At 44.4% G+C, this 18013-nt stretch overlaps 1 protein-coding gene and 1 long non-coding RNA gene across 10 annotated transcripts in view; one reads left to right on the forward strand and one right to left on the reverse strand.

The window, feature by feature from the left end:
• LOC117876873 overlaps positions 1-13608 on the forward strand; it is a 38932-nt gene extending 25324 nt beyond the window's left edge. The window contains exon 2 of the long non-coding RNA XR_004645565.1: positions 13014-13608. This is a non-coding gene — a long non-coding RNA (uncharacterized LOC117876873). The remainder of the gene's footprint in view (positions 1-13013) is intronic.
• The window catches only part of RAD51B (RAD51 paralog B), a 599509-nt gene that overhangs the window by 73838 nt on the left and 507658 nt on the right, over positions 1-18013 (reverse strand). Inside the window, exon 11 of one of the 9 annotated variants that reach the window (XM_034769346.1) lies at positions 15896-15942. The exons of the other annotated variants lie outside the window; for them this stretch is intronic. Within the exon in view, the coding sequence (XP_034625237.1) occupies positions 15896-15942 (47 nt within the window). The remainder of the gene's footprint in view (positions 1-15895; positions 15943-18013) is intronic. 9 annotated transcript variants of the gene reach the window in all.

Consider the following 18013-nt stretch of genomic DNA (forward strand, 5'->3'; position numbering starts at 1 on the left):
CCAGTGAGAGAGGAATTTTTCCATCAGATAGTCTCTACTTTAAAACGTGACAGTATGCTTTTAGACAAAATTTGAGGAACTTTCCAAATCAGTCATTAAAAAGCATGAGGAACAGTGAAATAGTAAACAAGACTTTCAGGCTACTTTCGTAGCCAATACTGGGCTTAATGCAGAAAGATGCCCATGTGCTACTCTCACTGACTTAGACATTGGACACAGCCAATTTATATTATCCCTTTGACCCCAATCACACAGATTTAGCCTCTGATTTCAAAGGAATCTTGGAGGAAATCTCTCTGATTTTCAAGTATCAAATAAACATTACCATACAAAGATTTAAAAAAAAAAAAAAAAGTCTTTTAAAGGTTTTGAGTTCACTGTGAATTTACTGATTCATACAGCATCTGGTTCTGCCACAAACTCACAGTGCTTCAGTTTTCCTCATCTGTAAAATGTGTTTAATGATATTTACCTACCTTATGGGGAAATTGTGAGGTTTTAATTGATGTTTCTAAAGTGCTCCAAGAACTTTAGGTGGAAGGCACTTTAGAAGGGAAAGTGTTGTTAATATGAAGCCTTGGTGAAAATGAAAAGGCATGTTGGAACATTCAGAGGATTAATTTAAGATTAACTGGATGGCACAGGTGCACAAGATTCCTTTTTCTCTTCCTCATTCTTCTACTAATGAGTATTTTTGTTAAGAGTTTGCATAAGGAGGGTGAAATCTTATGTTATCTTGTCAATTTCATCTTGACAAAAGCACCTTTGTAAATGTGTTAGTATCAATTTCCCAGGTAAAAAAAGGAAAACCACCTCACACATCCGAAGAGAGATAAAGCAATGATCCCAAGTCACAGTAAAGCTGGAAAATAGGCGGAGAGAAAAGTAAAATGAAAAGTCAACCCTGAGACAATCCAAAAGATTTCTGCCCAGTTTGAAGATGCTGGGATTCCCACAGGGTTCCTCCATCTGATTGTCACTCTCATGCTATCACTGAATGTATATTGCACTTTTCAGATGAGAATCGTAACATGTTTTATAGATATTAACTACACTTCACACACCCCCTGTAGGATAGTCTCATTTTGCAGCTAGAGAAACCAAAGCTCAGAGGAGTTTTGACTTGCTCAGGGCCACAAAACAGAATGCAGATCATGCTCCTTTACATGAAGTAAAGGAGGGTTTCTCAACCTTTTTCTTTCTGGGGCTCCCCTGACATGCTATAAAAACCTCTATGGCCCACCTGCACCACAACTGTTTTTCTACATGTAAAAGCAAGGGCTGGTTAAGGGGTAGCAACAGGGCAATTGACTGGGGCTTCCCACTACAGGGGGCCCTGTGAAGCTAAGTTCCTCAGGCTTCTGCTCAGGCCCCAGGCTGCAGTTCCGCATGGTGGGCTTTTTGCCCTGGGCCCCAACGAGTCTAACACCAGCCATGCTTGGTGGCCCCCCTGAAACTTGCTCACAGCCTTCCAGGGGACCCTGGACCCCTGGTTGAGAACCACTGAAGTAAAGGACCCAGGTTTATGATCTAAAGACAAGTTTAAAAATTAAAAATCCATTCATCCAATCAAGCATTTTCTGACATTTTCCTTGTTTTCAAACAAGAGTTTCCTACCCCTGCTTGATCTCACTATGAAGTTGGAATGCTGCATCTCTAATCCACATTGTGACTTCCATGGCAACATATTGCAGGTCACAAACACAGAAGAATTTCATCTGACTGCAAGATCATGCAGGAGGGAGGAGAGGATGGGCAATTAACTTATTCTTATTCTAAAATATCTTCAACACAACATAGGCAACAGATGATGCTATTTACTTTGCCACAGATTTTGGGCACATCGTACATTACAGGCACACTATTACCCATCACCCACTAGTATAATAATGATACGTTGCCCTTCTATCGAAGGATCTTGAAGTGCTTTACAAACATTAATGAACAAAGTGATTTGCCCAGGGTCAGGAAATGAGTCAACGACAGGCCCAGAACAGAACCCAGGCATCCTGACTTCCAGTTTTATGGTTAAACCAGTCAAAAATGCTTCTCTCAATTCCCAAGATACTTTTAAGGTCTTACAAAAACATGTGGGTCGGTTGGTGTTTGCCCCTTCCCTTCTGGCTGCTGGGAGGGGACGTGGTTCCTCCTGTTAAGTGTCTTTCTGTATGGGAGAAGAAAAGGGCTAGGGGGAGCCACCCCCCCCCTTGTTTTTGTAGATGGGAAGAAGGACAAGTCTCTCTTTTTTTCTTGTTTTGGGCTAACTTTTCTGTGATCAAACAGACAAAGCAGAAAAAGCTCCTGAGATAGGGGTTCTGCTCACTCTGCCTGTAACTGGAACTTTGCTCAGGATCCTTTACACAGGAACCTGGCTGTAAGCAGTTTGCAAAATGTTAATAGAGTCCAGCAGTCCGAACACAATTAAAGATTTGCCAGTTGTGCTGCTGTATACTTGTTTTAAGCCTGCCAAAAAGCGACAGTCCCTCCAGCAAAGACTCCTTCCGCTTTCACATAAAGCGGAGCTTGATATTGCTTTTCAGACATCTAAGAAATGCCAGGGCTGCGAACAAGTGATCTAAGTCTCCTTTATCCTCGCTCCAAAGTGCGATGATAAAGAGGTGAGACTTGCGTGGTTGGCTGCTATCTCCAGTCACACCTCGCTACTAATCCCAGTGATGAAACAAGGCACGCCTTGGATCTGAAATCCTGCTCAGGTCTGTATCCAACCTACTGTACAGAACACATGCCAAACCCTGATCCTGTTGCAAAGGATGAAGAACAGAAATTCAACAGAGCAAGCAAGCATTTGATGTAACAGATTCCACTCTGATGTGATGTGGAGCCCACAAAGTCCAGTGAGAGAATCCTGCAGTTTTGCATATCTGTAGTGTTTCTCCTCAGAGGATCTCTTTATTTCCATTAATTAATTGAGCCTCACACCACCACTTCAAAGTATAAAACAGTCCTCATTTTACACCTGGTGAGAGACACAGTAAGTTAAATTGGCCAAGCTCCCACCAAATGTCAAAGGTAGTAGTGAAAGCAGGACTGGGGACTCCTGGAGAATCCTAGCAGATTCTCGTTCAATATCTAAATGCTAGCTTGGCTGGTCTGGCCCAGCAGAAATGACAGGGGAAAGAGAGTTTCTCGAGTTTAGAGTATTTGTTAACTATACCTGGCTGAAATAGGGCTGGCCAGTGGGGAGTGCTCTGCACTTCCAGATTCAATTCCTGGGCCTAGTTTCTCACTCCCCAGCTGGCAGGGTCCTAGTGCTGCAGTGGTCACATGCTCAGGGAAAAAGAATTTGCAAAACCAAAACAGGCCCATCAAGTCTGTCTTAAGCAGAAGCCAATGCTTTGTGCTTTAGAGGAAGGCAAACAAAACAAAAACCCAGAAGCCCCACCATAATGCTCCCAGCCTACTGTGCAGTAACCAAGGAAGCAACACCTTATGTTATTTACAGCAAACTCTTCTGGCTGATGAGGAAGAGGTGGTGACAAACTCTAATGGAAACAACAAGGAGTCCGGTGGCACCTTAAAGACTAACAGATTGATTTGGGAAAAAGGGGGCGCGACGACGACGACTCATTTCTTCAGATACATGCATGCATGCATGCATTCCATGCATCTGAAGAAGTGAGGTTTTTTACCCACGAAAGCTTATTCCCAAATAAATCTGTTAGTCTTTAAGGTGCCACCGGACTCCTTGTTTTTGTGGATACAGACTAACGGCTACCCCTGATATTAAAATCTAATGGGAATCCTGCTTCCAGTCCTCCTTTTGGGAAGGATGGTAAATGTGACAGATTAGAGGTTATTAAAATCAGGGAAGAGATGAGGGGATACCCCCAAGGATTGAGAGAGGGCCCCTCGGGGAGTAATGAGATGAGACAAGTGTCCAAGATAAATTCCTGCTCATCTGTTTCTGAAAGGCACCCTTTCTGCTCTGTCCAATCCCCCCGCCCCCCAACGCAGACTACAGTTATGTCAGATACAGTTTTCTTAATCAGCATTGTGCAGCAGCTGAGTTTGTCTGTAGGGAGGGCAAAGAGCCCAGGGAGAGTTCAGCACAGAGAGGGTTAAAGAGCCTTCCCTCTGCCACTTCAGCTTGGCGCCCAGAATATAGATTACTCCCTTCAACAATAGCAAGTCATTATTGGGGAGTGGGGGGAGGAGGAGGGTATTTTTTTTTCTTTCGTCTGCAGAGCTGAGGGCCTTCTCTTGCAGAAAGCACAGCAGGAATAATCCAGCAAGGTCAGAGGAAAGGTCAGGGGTCAGCAGGCAGGACAGGTCAACACTAGGCACTCTGAGCAGGTGGGTGCGGGTGAAAGGTCTGTTTCAGTCTCCAACAAACCCCCGTTAGAAACTTAAGATGCACTTTGGGAGCAAGTTGGATCACAGTAACCTGGAGTAGCAGGCAGGAGACGCTTCTGTCCCATGGTTCCCAAGTGTAGGAGTGGGGGGAGCGGGGGAGAATAGGAGGACAAAATGCATTATGTTGACTGGTTTGCTTGTGTTTTGTTCTGTGTGTGACGGACAAGTCCAAATGCGTTGGGAAGAAATGGAAACGTGCTGGCTTCTTCTGTAGCGAGGGCTGTATATGTAAGAATTGTGTTTAGATAAGCAGAGGGGAGACCCGGAATGAATGACACAATGAAGGGAAAATGGGCAAACTAAAGGGAAATCTCATTTCTAGAATTTAACCCACAAACATGTTTTTCCAATCCAGGAGAAAGAACAATGCACAGCAATTAGAGAAAGGGACTGGCAGTCAGTCAGGTCTCTTCAGTTCTATTCCCAGCTCTGCCACAGACTTACTCAGCTTGATTCTTTGTTCTTACACAAATGTCATTCAGGATTAACTCTACTGAAGTCAACTGAGTCACACCACTGTAAAACTGCCACAAAAAGAGGAGAATTAGGCCCAATTTCCCCATCTGTAAAATGGAGATAATACTTCCAGTAATAGAGTTGAAAGTACCTCCCCATGACTGCTGAGTCAAGGCAGGAGTTGGTGAACCTGTGTGGAGAGGAGTTTGGTTTAGATTAGTCTGGGAACAAGAGGGCCAGAAAGAACTACAGAGTCCTGCCTGCATCTAGAAACTTCAAAAAAATAATCCCTTTTAAATCTTTACAACAGTCCAGTTTCTTCTCCACCATGAAAGACATTACACTTCCTTACCTGTCATTAAATTTTCTCTCTCCTGACCTTCACCTGAATCCAAATACACCTCTACCCCGATATAAACGTGACCCGATACAACACGAATTCGGATATAACACGGTAAAGCAGTGCTCCCGGGAGAGCGGGGCTGCGCACTCCGGCGGATCAAAGCAAGTTCGATATAACGCGGTTTCACCTATAACGCGGTAAGATTTTTTGGCTCCGGAGGACAGTGTTATATCAGGGTAGAGGTGTATCACAGGAGTTGAATTTTCAAGGTTACAACATTCAACTGGTTTGAAATTGAGCAAAGTGAGCTTGCCCAACCCATTATAGGGCTTCAGTCCTTCTACACCTACATTCCCACAAAACAAAACAATTAAGAGGTACACACACACACAGAGAAAACTCCAGGTGTCTTATCTTAAAAGCACACACTTCTCTCCTCTGGCAGGCTCAGAACAGAACAGAGGATTTGCCATACCAGATCAGGTCTAATATTCTGTCTCTAGCAGTTCAGAAAGAGATTTTGTTTAAAAAACAAAACAAAAAAGGCAGCACAATGGGGATAGGAGGAGAGATTCCTTCCGCCTTTGACACCAACACAGCCAACTCTTATACCCGGAACCTTTCTTCCACAAATGTAGGCCTCCTTTTCTCCCATCTGATCTCACTTATCTTGCCATGGTTTCTGGCCAGTAACTGGGAAACAAAGTTGAATCTAGCAATAGGCAAAAACTGATGTTTGGCTCTGGCACCAAACTTTTTTAAAAAAGTTTAGGATTGTTTGAATCAGGCGTTTTGGTTTAACTCATTAGTGAGATAAGTAGTCAGATGCAAATTCAAAGATTTAGATCTTTGGTTCAGGTTCATCTGTGGTAGAGTGTGTGGGGAGGTGGGAATCACACACACAAAACAGGGAAGAAAAGGAAAAGACACCCTGCAACAAAGCTCTAACTCCCAAGAGACGGTCCCATCTCCAGTTTCAAAATACTTCCCCTACTTGTGACTACATAGAATCTGGTTATGAAGGAACTAATCCCACGTATAAAAGGCAGGGGGATGGGGAGAGAGAGAAAGAAAGACTTTATTCCTGTTACAGACCATGTACTGAGTCTCTCCTTATCATATTTGGCTTCTGAACAGAGACTTTCCTCTTCCTCCTCCCTACAAATCATCAGACCTGAGACTAACCCTTTTGAAAGGGAAGAGAGCTGATTGTCATCTCTGGACCAAAGTTAGAAGAGGAAAACACCTGGTGCTAAATTCTACTGCACAGGCACAGCTCCATTTTCATGCATGAATGGCTTGGATTTGAAGCCAGTGTGTTTTTTAATTACTTCTCTGCATAATTCATGGGCTTTTTGTTGAAACTGGGTCACAACGTTACCTTTTCCTCCTTGCTGGGATTATTTGCTGTGTTGGTTTGTATTGCGCGCACACACACACACACACACACACACACACACACACACACACACACAGGGACTAGAGTTGTAAACTGTTACTGGCTTTGGCTCAAATCTCTTTTGGCAGTTTCTTCACTTGAAGAGCTGAAGCATTTTGTGTGGTGGTAGGGATGCTGAGCTGCCACAGAGCTGCTCCAGTCCTCACAACTGACTGGATAACAGAGCTGCTCTGTCCCTCACCACCACAGGGACATCCCTTTCAGAAATCAGAGCTGCCCCATTCGACACAGCAAGGACACTGAGGTCCTCTCTCTTGAGCAGCCACAGGGACGCAAATCTGCCCTGTCCCTTGCTACCATGCACAGAATCCTTACAGCTTTCCTGCCTTTGGAATAGTTCTGGATTCGCAACAGCAAATGTAATGGCTTCCCCTCCCCTTCACTTCTCCCCACCAGCTCCCTCACAAATACCTCTGCTCTTTTGCTATAACTAAAAAAGGAAGAATTTAGCAAGACAAAGAGAAAGATACTGACACACAGGAAGGCCATAAAGAATTTGCTAAGCTCTGGAGTCCTCAGCCCGTCGGGATTCCTGAGAAGTAGTTCTGTTCCGGTACACAGCCTGACTCTGATCTCAGAGAAAAGATTTTTTACATGTCAATACAAGGTCCCCACCCATTTCCACATGAGCAGCCTTTCTGTCCAGCCCCTATTTATTACCCTGACTGGACATGGTTCGGTGTGCACTTAGATTGAAGTTACTCAGCCTCTTAAACCAACGCTGAAAGAAAAAGAAAAACAAAGGAGTAATTTCCGTTTCCACTATGCTGTCCCTTTCTACAGAGTTTGAACTCATCAGCCATTTAATTGCCCGAGCTGAAGAGGGGCTGCTCTCTTGTCCCTGACCTTGGGTATAAACTCCAGTCTCGTCACCCCCCTTAGAACATTCTGTGTTTGGACTCCTGCCCTCTTACCCTCGGACTGGTTACAATATGCTCCTAACAGAACTGAGTGAAGGGCTCAGGTTACAACTGGAAACTCAACAGCTGATCAAAGCTCTTCACAGTCCAGGGGAAGAGATAGGGGCCAACTAGGACTGCCATCACATTTTATTTCAATAACACCACATTTAATTGGTTCAAACCCAAAAACCTTATGGCTCCAGAAATTTCTATATGGGAACACAGCCTGATAACCAAACAAGATTTAAGAACCGTGGTAAAAATAACTCCTTCCAAACCTCCCTGCAACCGATAATGAGCCATGGAAGTACATTGGTGTATATTAATAATACTAACACCCAGCTCTTCATCTTTAGATATAAGTGCTTTACAAAGGAGGGCTGTATCGTTATCCCTGTTTTACAGGTGTAAACTGAGGCACAACAGGGCAAAGTGACTTGCCCTTCTGGGTGACATTGGGTAATAACAGAACCGGGAACAGAACCCAGATCTCCTGAAACCCTGTCCAGTGCCCTATCCACTAGGCTATACTCTCTGCCTGTTGAAATACAAAGAATTCCACAGTCCCGGGTGTTCTGTGTACAGTCCCATAACCCCTCCCTCTTGGGATTATATAATGCAGAGGGGTCAGCAGTTCCAGGCCCACTGAATGAAGTTGCTGCAGATCACCTAAATTAGAATCATAGAATATCTGGGTTGGAAGGGACCTCAGGAGGTCGTCTAGTCCAATCCCCTGCTCAAAGCAGGACCAATCCCCAGACAGATTTTTACCCCAGATCCCTAAATGGCCCCCTCAAGGATTGAACTCACAATCCTGGGTTTAACAGGCCAATGCTCAAACCACTGAGCTAATTAGTACACCTCTACCTCGATATAACGCTGTCCTCGTGAGCCAAAAAAAAAAAAAAAAAAAAAAAAATCAATCTTACCGCGTTATATAGAACTTGCTTTGATCCACTGGAGCGCGCAGCTCATATTGGGTCACGTTATAACGAGGTAGAGGTGTAATGGCTTTAAATACTAAATGCAGTCAGAGCAAGTTCATCCTACAGGGGTCAAACTGTGCACTGCAGGGTCCCGCAGAGGTGGCAGAAAGAACTCTCTGTTGCTGGCACTGAAGCAACTCCACTGCTGGTAGTGAAGTGAAGTGCCAGCAGCCATCAGTTTTTTGTTTTTTTAAAAATCAGCATGCAATTCAGACTTGCTTTGCACAGGTCTAGATGACACAGCAGCTAAAACCAGCAGCTGCCTAGAGCCTTGCCTGCATTAGAGCTGCCACCATTTGTGTCACCAGTGGCATTGCCACTGTATTAGTATCAAAGAACTGTTTTTCAGAAAAAAATGTAATGTAGCCAGAGCTTGTATGCTGTGTGAAGTAGTCTCTTTGCATTCCTGCAGTTTTAACCTTGTTTAAAGCTGACACTAGCTTCTGCTCCTGCCTCATCAGTTAGCAGATGAATGGCCTGGAACCAGTTTTTTAAATTAATTTCTTGGGCATGTAATTCTGGGTGTCACAGGAAGTACAAGAAAAGGTTTGCTTTGGACTGCCAGGGTGCACAACAGTCTGCTACTCCTGGTTTATTTTGTTTTCATAGGTTTCCTTCTATAGACCCTCACTTCTGCTCTGTTAGTGTGCATCTCTTTCCATTTCTGCCTCTCTCCCCCTCCCTGCATTGGTGTGTGTCTCACTGGCAGGTCTGTGGCCACTATTTTATTGTAGATTTGTCCCTGACTAGATGGGCTGCATATCCTAATTTATTATAGTGCTGATCCTGATTCCTCTCCCAAAGACCATTGTATTTCCATTTGCAAATACAAAGTATTACTTGGACTTTGCAAACAGATACGATAGTTTGGCATAGGTGGGTTTTGGAAACACCAGCCCTCCTGCCCTTGAACTCTTTTTCTGTGTTCACCATTTGCAGACTCCATTCCCATTGCCGAAGTGCTGCAGAAGCTGCCTGTCCATTTGCTTTCCTTGGCACCAGCAGCTCAGGCACAGCATGTTCATTTGGGAAGCTGTAAGCTGGGGTCAGGGAAAACTGCTGGCCCCATTTGGCTGTACAGACATTGGCAATTGCTGTTACAAGTCAGGCTCGGCCCCCTAGAGCAGGCAGCAGACGTGCAGAATTGAAAAAACTCAAAATATTTTTGGTGCATTTGCACTTATCAAATATCACATCCTAAAACCAAAAATTTGTGTAGGATCCCTTCCAAAAAGAAGGGGATTTCAAAAGCAAACTCAACCCTACCCTCACGGCAGACAGAATTTCCGGCCCTTTTTGAGAAGTCTCCATGCATCCCCCCAAATTCTATTTCTCCTCTTCTTCCCCTCTCTCTCTCCCGCCTCACACAGTCCTGCCAGAAGCAGGGGGGGAGGGGTAGAGGGGAAGAGAGAGAAGAAGAGTAAAAGGTAAATTTCTGGGTACAATTAAAAGCCACAAAATGTCCTCCATACATATGCTCTGTAGTTCCACTGCAGATATATGGAGATGTGTGAAACTGGGCAGTTAGTGATTCTAGCAACATATGAACTACAGTTCAGGGTCTGAGGTGGGTGTGGGCCAAGCTGAGGTTTTCCAGAGTGCCTTACCAGATGGGTTACAGGAGAATACATCTCTAGAGGCCTAGAAAGGTGGAGTCTGAAGCAAAGTTCAGGGAACATTCTCCTTCTCCAACACACAGTAATTAACATGGTGTTAAACACGATTTTGCCCTCAGTGGACTTGTCTGAGCTAGAAGATTTTATTATGTTAGAATACACATTAACTAATGTGACTAATAGATTGGGACTAACTTAGAGCACCCTCCTCTTGTCAGACCAAGCTTTATTCTGCTGGGCCAGCTGCTCACTCCCTTCAATTCCTTAAGAAGCAATCATCAGCTGAGTAATTTCTATAACTGAGCCTTCCTAAACACAAACCCGCCTTTTACAGATTCTTACTTCAAAGTCTATGCAAGCATAACAGTCCCTTCCCCAAATCAGTCTTTTGCACCAGTAATTCCCATAGCAAGATTTTCTAGCCCTTACCTCATAACCTTAGGGCTCCCCCAAACAATTTTCCTCTTGTCCATTTGGTTTTCTGGAGCAGTTCTTCTCAGCTGTAACTCCAGTGACAATCCATTTGAAGCACTTGCACTTCCCGGAATCCCCTCCACCTGGTGTAGTCCCCTCCCCGTCATTCCTGCTGGCCTCTTTTCTATGGGTCAGCTAATTAAGGTCCACCTCTCTCCTCAGGTGCAGGGGGAGGTGGGCTAATCAGGCAGCCAGGCCAGCTCCAGGCCTCTGACTGCGGAGGAATGTGATCCCTTACTCCTTCACAGTGATCTTAAATATAACTCAGCACACAGTATAGACAGGGACTACAGTACTGTGTTTAAAACCACAGCACCTGGTCATGGTTAACTACAAGGACTGTCATGTTTAAAACCATGTCAGATTGCTGGGGTTATCCCAAATGTTAAGGAGACTAGCTGACACCATTTTAAGTGAGACTATACTTCTCTACACTGAGTGCTTAGCATACTGTTAGTTAACACATGTTCTAACATAATGTAGTATGTCAGGTTGGATAACTCCAGACAAGTTTAAACATGTACTGACTGGTTAACACTATCCTCTCTAGAGATAATCATGACCAGGCTAATATGTTTTTAAACACGATTATCACTGGCCACAGTAAAGACAAAGTAGTATTTAACACTGTGTTAGTTCATAGGTATTGCATATGTCTTCACATGCAAGATATCTACACTCACATTACTTCTCTCAAAGTTAGCCTAGCTCAAGTGCAAGAGGCCACACTGCAAAATAACACTAGAGTTGCTGTGTCTTCACTTGAGCTGCATTCATCTGTTTATGGCACAGAGACTTTTGGGAGCATATCCCAGGGTTATTTGCACTGCAATAAGGTAGGAAATTCTGGGAGAACTTTTCTGAGATGAACTTGGGTGCCTAGCGTAAGCCTCCATCAGTGTCACAATGTCCACACAGCTATTTTTAGCAAGCTAGCATGTGCTCTGCTACCACAAGTCTATTTACCCAGTCTGGCAGGCAGCTGCAGCGTAGACATACCCTTAGTTAATACATTTTCTAACATGATTTCTCCCAGTATAGACAATGCCTCATATGAGGTCACAGAAGAGTAGGGATTTTAGTCCTGGGACTTTTTGCTGGAAATGCCAATAAAAAAGACAATTGTAGAATCAGAGAAATGTAGGGCTGGAATGAACCTTGAGAGGTCATCAAGTTCAGACCCCCATGCTGAGGCAGGACCAAGTATACCTAGACAATCTCTGACAGGTGTTTTTCTGACCTGTTCTTTAAAACATCCAATGACAGCGATTTCCATAACCTCCCTTGCTAACCTATTCCAGAACTTAACTTATAGCTAGAAAGTTTTTTCTAATATCTAATCTAAATCTCCCTCGCTGCAGATTAAACCCATTTCTTCTTGTCCTACCTTCAGCAGACATGGAAAACAAATGATTACTGTCCTCTTTATAACAGCCCTTAATATATTTGAATACTCATCAGGTCTCCCCTCGTCTTCTTCTCTCAAGACTAAATGAGCCTTTCTTAACCTTTTCTCATCAGTCAGGGTTTCTAAACCTTTTATCATTTTTGTTGCCTTCCTCTGGACTCTTCCAAGTCTATGCACATCTTTTCCTTGAAGTGTGGCACCCTACCCCAGCTCAACCTGCCCATTACCTCCTGTGTCTTACATATGACATTCCTATTAATACACCCAAGAATGATGTTAGCCTTTTTTCCAGCTGCATCACATTGTTGACTCATATTCAATTTGTGATCCATTAAACCCCCCAGATACTTTTCAGGAGTACTGCTGCCTACCCAGTTATCTCCATTTTGTAGTTGTGCCTCTGACTTTTCCTTTCTAAATGTAGTACTTTGCACTTTTCTTATTGAAATCTTGTTGATTTCAGACCAATTCTATAATTTATCAAGGTCATTTTGAATGTCCTCCAAGGTCCTTGCAGTGACTCCCAATTTGAGGTCATCTGCAAATTTTATGAGCATATTCTCCACTCTATTATTAGTCATGAAATTTGCCATCATTACATCTGAGGCACCTGCTAACTTCTTCAATTTTGTATTTTTGCAAAATTCAGTGAAATGGTTATTTTTATATTCAGAACTTCACTTGGGCATGCTTTCCCTGACTAGTCACCTTCACTTGAAAATGACTCAATTTCCATTCAAAAAAATCTGAAGAAAAAATTCATGAAATTTTAGTTTACCGATATTAAGACAGTGTTTGCATCTGTAATAAAATGCAGCCCTATGCTCCCTCCCAGTTAAAATACTTTCACTGCAAACATTTCAGACACTTCTTGATACCACATAGGGGACAGTGTCACTTAATGTTTAGATAGTGCTTTCAGATACTTGGATAAAGGAGGTGATTTGATGTGAAAAACAAACAATAATAATCAATGCCCTACATATTGTCTCCAGCAGGTTCTATAGGATCAAGGAATCTGGCCATTGAAGGATTGTCAATCTGGCAAGGGACTATGGGATCAAGTGGCTGTGGGATACAGCCACACCAGTGCAATTTCTCTCTCTGCAGAAGCCCCTGGCAGGCAAAACTCCAGAGATCGGCACAATCCAGCATATTTCCTCTGTCTGGGGAACACTGGATTCACTGATCTGCCCCCACCCACGTGCTTGCCCTCTGTACAGGAGCCCTGTGGTCTTTGGAGATCTGGCCTTGATAATGCTTTCAGCTGCAATGGGCTGTAGAGAAGCTAAGGAAAAATGAAGAAAAAAATCTGCAGATGAAAGTCTGAGGCTGTGTTTTCCTTTCCAAAGCACTGCCACATTCCTATAAGCCTGTGGCTTCCTGCATCCTGCTGGAGTTTTTCTTTCCCTTCTTTTTTTCTTAAATCTTTTCTGTGATATCTTAAGAGGAAAATGTCCAGTACTAACAGGGGGCCTTTTGTTCTCTTTATTTCTAAGTGGACTTTAACCCAGTTACTACAGACTGAGTCACTGTATAAACAAATAAAATAAAACTTCTTCTGTTATGTCCCTCTGGACAGGTCGGGGACACATTATGCTCTGCTCTCTCTCTCTCGCCTTCTGGAAGCATCACTGGGCCTGGCATTATACTGCAATAATAAAGAACATGCTTTTTGCTGTTCTTTTTTTGATATACCCTCGTAATTCCAACAAGCTGATATCCCAAGAGTCCTGGCATCTCGTTATCAAAATAAATACACAAGTGGTATCTCTTCAGGTAAGGGATGAAACTTAGGAAAGGAAACGTATGCTATTAGGGAACAGTGGATCTGTGTGTCAGTTACTGGGCTTACTGAACCCCTGACCCCTCCTGGTCTATTCGAACGCACCCCCTCTGAGGTCTCAGGCCTTGAACTATTTCCTCTCTTGGGATGGAATTATGTGATTCTCTCACTTTTAGACCAGGTCTTGGCTGTAGTCCCCAGCAGCTAGCTGTGATTACCTCAGCAGGTCCTAGCTAGGTTCAGTACCTGCAGTCCTTTCCCTTCCAGGAGCTATGACAAGTGGTGTCCAGTCACCAGACAGCCTTCTTAAAGCAAAGATTTGTTTATTTAAAACTCAAACATGCCAGAGAAAACAAACCTTAAAATAATAACCAGTCTCTACGCATGCCTGCTTTCCCTAAGGTTTACTGGTCCCTGAAAGTTGGGGAAGGCCCCAGCTGCTTTCAGACATCCTGCAGGGAAGTGTCTGTGTTCCATGCCCAGGAATAGCAAATTCATGATTCCCTCACTCTTTCCAGAGGGTCTTTTGAAATGTTTAGTGTCCCTTTGATCTCTACGCTCTCAACTTGGCAAAACTACTGTGTAACTTTGGGATGGAGCCTGGAAATAGGCCATTATCTTGTAACTGACCCCCAAGTGTTGGGAGGTTGCTCATCTAGAGCAGTGGTCACCAACCAGTAGATCACGATCGACTGGTCGATCGTGGAGCCTCTGACAGTCGATCTCCAGATACTAAAAGTCCTGCGGCTCCCTGCCTGTCCCGGCCCCACGTCGCTTCTGGAAGCGGCCAGCATGTCCCTGTGACACCTGGGGGATGGCGGGGGGGGGAGGGGCGTGGCTCCATGTGCTGCCCCTCCCTGCAGGCACTGCCCCTGCAGCTCCCATTGGCTGGGAATGGGGAACTGTGGCTAATGGACCAATGGGGAGCTGCAGGGGCAGTGCCTGAAGGGAGGGGCAGTGCGCGGAGCCATGTGCCCCCCCTGGAGTTGCAGGGACATGCTGGCCACTTCTTGGAGTGGCACGGGACTGGGGTAGGCAGGGAGCCTGCCTTAGCCCCACTGGCCACTTCTTGGAGTGGCACGGGACTGGGGTAGGCAGGGAGCCTGCCTTAGCCCCACTGCGCCACTGACTGGGAGCCACCTCAGGTCAGCGCTGCCCAGTGGGAGCCCGTACCGCTCCCACACTCCAACTCCTTGCCCCAGCCCTAGCACTGAGCCCCCTCCCAGAGCCAGCACCCCATAACCACTCCTGCACCCTGAATCCCCTCCTGCACCCCAACCCCCTGTCCCAGCCCTGAGCCCCCTCCTGGAGCCAGCACCCTGTACCCCCTCCTGCAGCCCAACACTCTGCCCCAGACCAGAGCCACCTCCTGCACCCAAACTCCCTCACAGAGTTTGCACCCTAGTATATCATTCTGTCAGGACATGGAAGGCTACAGAGATGTCTGAGATTCACATGGCAGCTTCTGCAAAACAGTTTCCATGGGAATATATTTTCGTTTCCTAACTATAACCAACTGTACTCAGCATTTTGAACAATAAACATGGGTGTGTGGGGGGAGCCAGTGACTAACGGGGCAGAACATCTGTGTTCTTGCAGACACAACTAAATTGCAAATGCCATTAATGTCATGTGACTATAGAAGTGTCAGTGTCTTCGTGGGTTTCCCTGTGAGAGGTCACATCAGTGGAACTTTGTGGTAAATGAATGCCTTACTCACTTGGAAATCCTCCAGATGATGCATGGTAGATGCTGAACAAATAACTCTTCAAATAAGAATCTGGTGAGGTTTGTTTTCATCATCAGGTAAGTTGTAGGGTAGGGATACATTGCATCCTTCTACAACACACCAAATTAGTCATGGGTTCTTGTGCATATTTCTTTTAGTACCAGTCACAGATAGACTCTGCTCACTGGCACAGGAATGAAACTTGAAGTCATCAGTTAGATCACCAAATGTTTTTTTATCAGCAGGTTTGGCTATGATATATTTAGAGATACTATGGTTTATAGACCTACGGTCAACACCATCAGTGACTTTGCCCCCTCTGGAGGATGTTCTGTATTTCTGCTAGTGGAAGAAACACTTACATCATGTTGCATCACTTCCTGCCAGCCAGCTTCATCAGTAGGAGACTCTGGAAAAACATTTTAATCTGCTTTAGGAATGGGGTTCTGGTTTCTCCTTTATGTTGTTTACTTTCTGTGCTTCCCTCAGCTTGGACAGGGCTATCTTGACTTTATTTCCACTATCCACTCCTCAACTTTTACTGTCTCTCAGGCATGAGAGAGAGAGAGAGAGAAAGAATAAAAATAAAGCGCACATAAGAGACCCAGGAAATGCGGTGCCATAGCAAGCATGTGAGAGTGGTATTTTGTTCATTGGTACAGCATGACCAAAATGAGGTGTAATGAGTGTGTGTGTGTGTGTGTATGTGTGTGAGAACATGTGCAAGAATATCAGTTAATGTGTGTCTGTGTACGATTGGATAGCTCTGTGGGATTTCTGGGAGATAGCAATGGAATGGTGGCTTTGATTGTTTTGTAGAACTGCCTTCTCTGCCACTAACTCCAGTTGCACGTGGTATGTGGTGATGAATATACATTTCTGGTGGGGGAAAAAAATCTGATCTTGTCATAACTGCATCAGCATGTTAAACATCCAATTCCATCTCTTCCTTTGGCTCTATATATGCAAGAAAGTCCTGAAAATTACACAGGGAGCTTCCACTATCTGATAATTGGGTGAAAATCAGCAGTAAATGGTGGTTTTAGTTACATTTTGGGTTGATTAAAAATGGGAGCAAGTGATGTAGTAATGTAACTTGCATCCATTTGGCACTCAGTGTGGGTGCAAAATAAAGTGGGACTTACTCCATTTTGGTATTCTGTGGGGATCAATTTTATCACTGAAGCTAATGGGATGTACCTATTTATACTAGTGTGAATTTTACTCTAGGGGTTGTTGGGATGGATCAGGCATAAATCTGAACATGTGCGAGCATTGCTTTATTTTACACCCGATCCTCCATTGGCCACTTGCTGCGAAAGTTGCACTCAGTTTGCAAACCGACAATACCAAATCACTGCAAATTTCTTCACTTTACCATCTAGTTAAAAGCTGTATTCTGACTAATTTACACCCACTATGCAACTTACACCACATTTATATCACTGGTGGATTTGGTTCTTCTGGGAGTTACACCTGCTAACATCTGACTGCATTTAGCTGAATTTAGCCTACTGTGTGTTCAGTTATGAAGTTTAAAATAATTTTTCCATTAGCAAACATCAGAAATAATCTAGGAAACCATATGGGGAATAAGCTTAATTTGTAATAAAAAGCATGGATTCACTGGCTTCAAGCTGATCAGGCAAACTTTTAGCTTCTTTCTCGTTTGAGTCTCATATGAATCTGGGGAAGTTTGGGTAGCAGTGTTTAGAACCAATGGGTTGTTTTCCCTGTGTGCGCATAGGGGTCAGGAGAAGGGGAGTGTCCTTTTTGCAACTATTAACTAGACAATGGTGCTGTAACTGTAAAGCCCCACAATAAAGAATAAACCTATTGTGTCTCTGGCTTGTTTCCCACATTTCAAAGGCCATGAAGCAGCAGCAGCAGCAGCATCTTTGCCCCTGGGTTACTGAGAAGGCAGAGTCTTATGCTTATTAAATGATGACTTTCCCATATGATTTGAAACAAAAAAGGCATGCACATACAAAGCCAAGATGTGCATGTTTAAAGCTTCTACTGCCACAAGGTCAAACACATTAAAAACAACAACAAAACTTTGGTCCTGTAATGTTAGAGGAGACCCACTTGCCCATCTCTCCCCTACCAACCCTTACTCTTCTTTTCTGCCCTGTGAGGCCCCAGTTTCCAGTACAATTAAGCAGAGAGCCAATGAGATTTCTGCCGGCCCTCCTTCCACTTGACTTAACTGCTGAGAAAGAGCCTCGTTCTGCAGGGAGGCGGGCAGCAGTGCTTGAATAGCCTCTAAAGCATTCATTATCTCGCTCCTAATTACACGGCGGACATACTGCTGCCTCTGCCTACATGGGAACATTGCATCACATTAATCAGCAGAGGGCTATGCCAAGATGAAAGGGTCCCCTTGTCTCTGCTCTTTGCGGTGGAAAATGGGGCTGGGGGAAGGAGGATATTTATCAACCCCCAATGGAGGGAAGGCACAGCGGGTGGACCCAAATCCA

Source organism: Trachemys scripta, chromosome 4, assembly GCF_013100865.1.
Source record: "Trachemys scripta elegans isolate TJP31775 chromosome 4, CAS_Tse_1.0, whole genome shotgun sequence".
In the NCBI taxonomy this organism is placed as follows: domain Eukaryota; kingdom Metazoa; phylum Chordata; order Testudines; family Emydidae; genus Trachemys; species Trachemys scripta.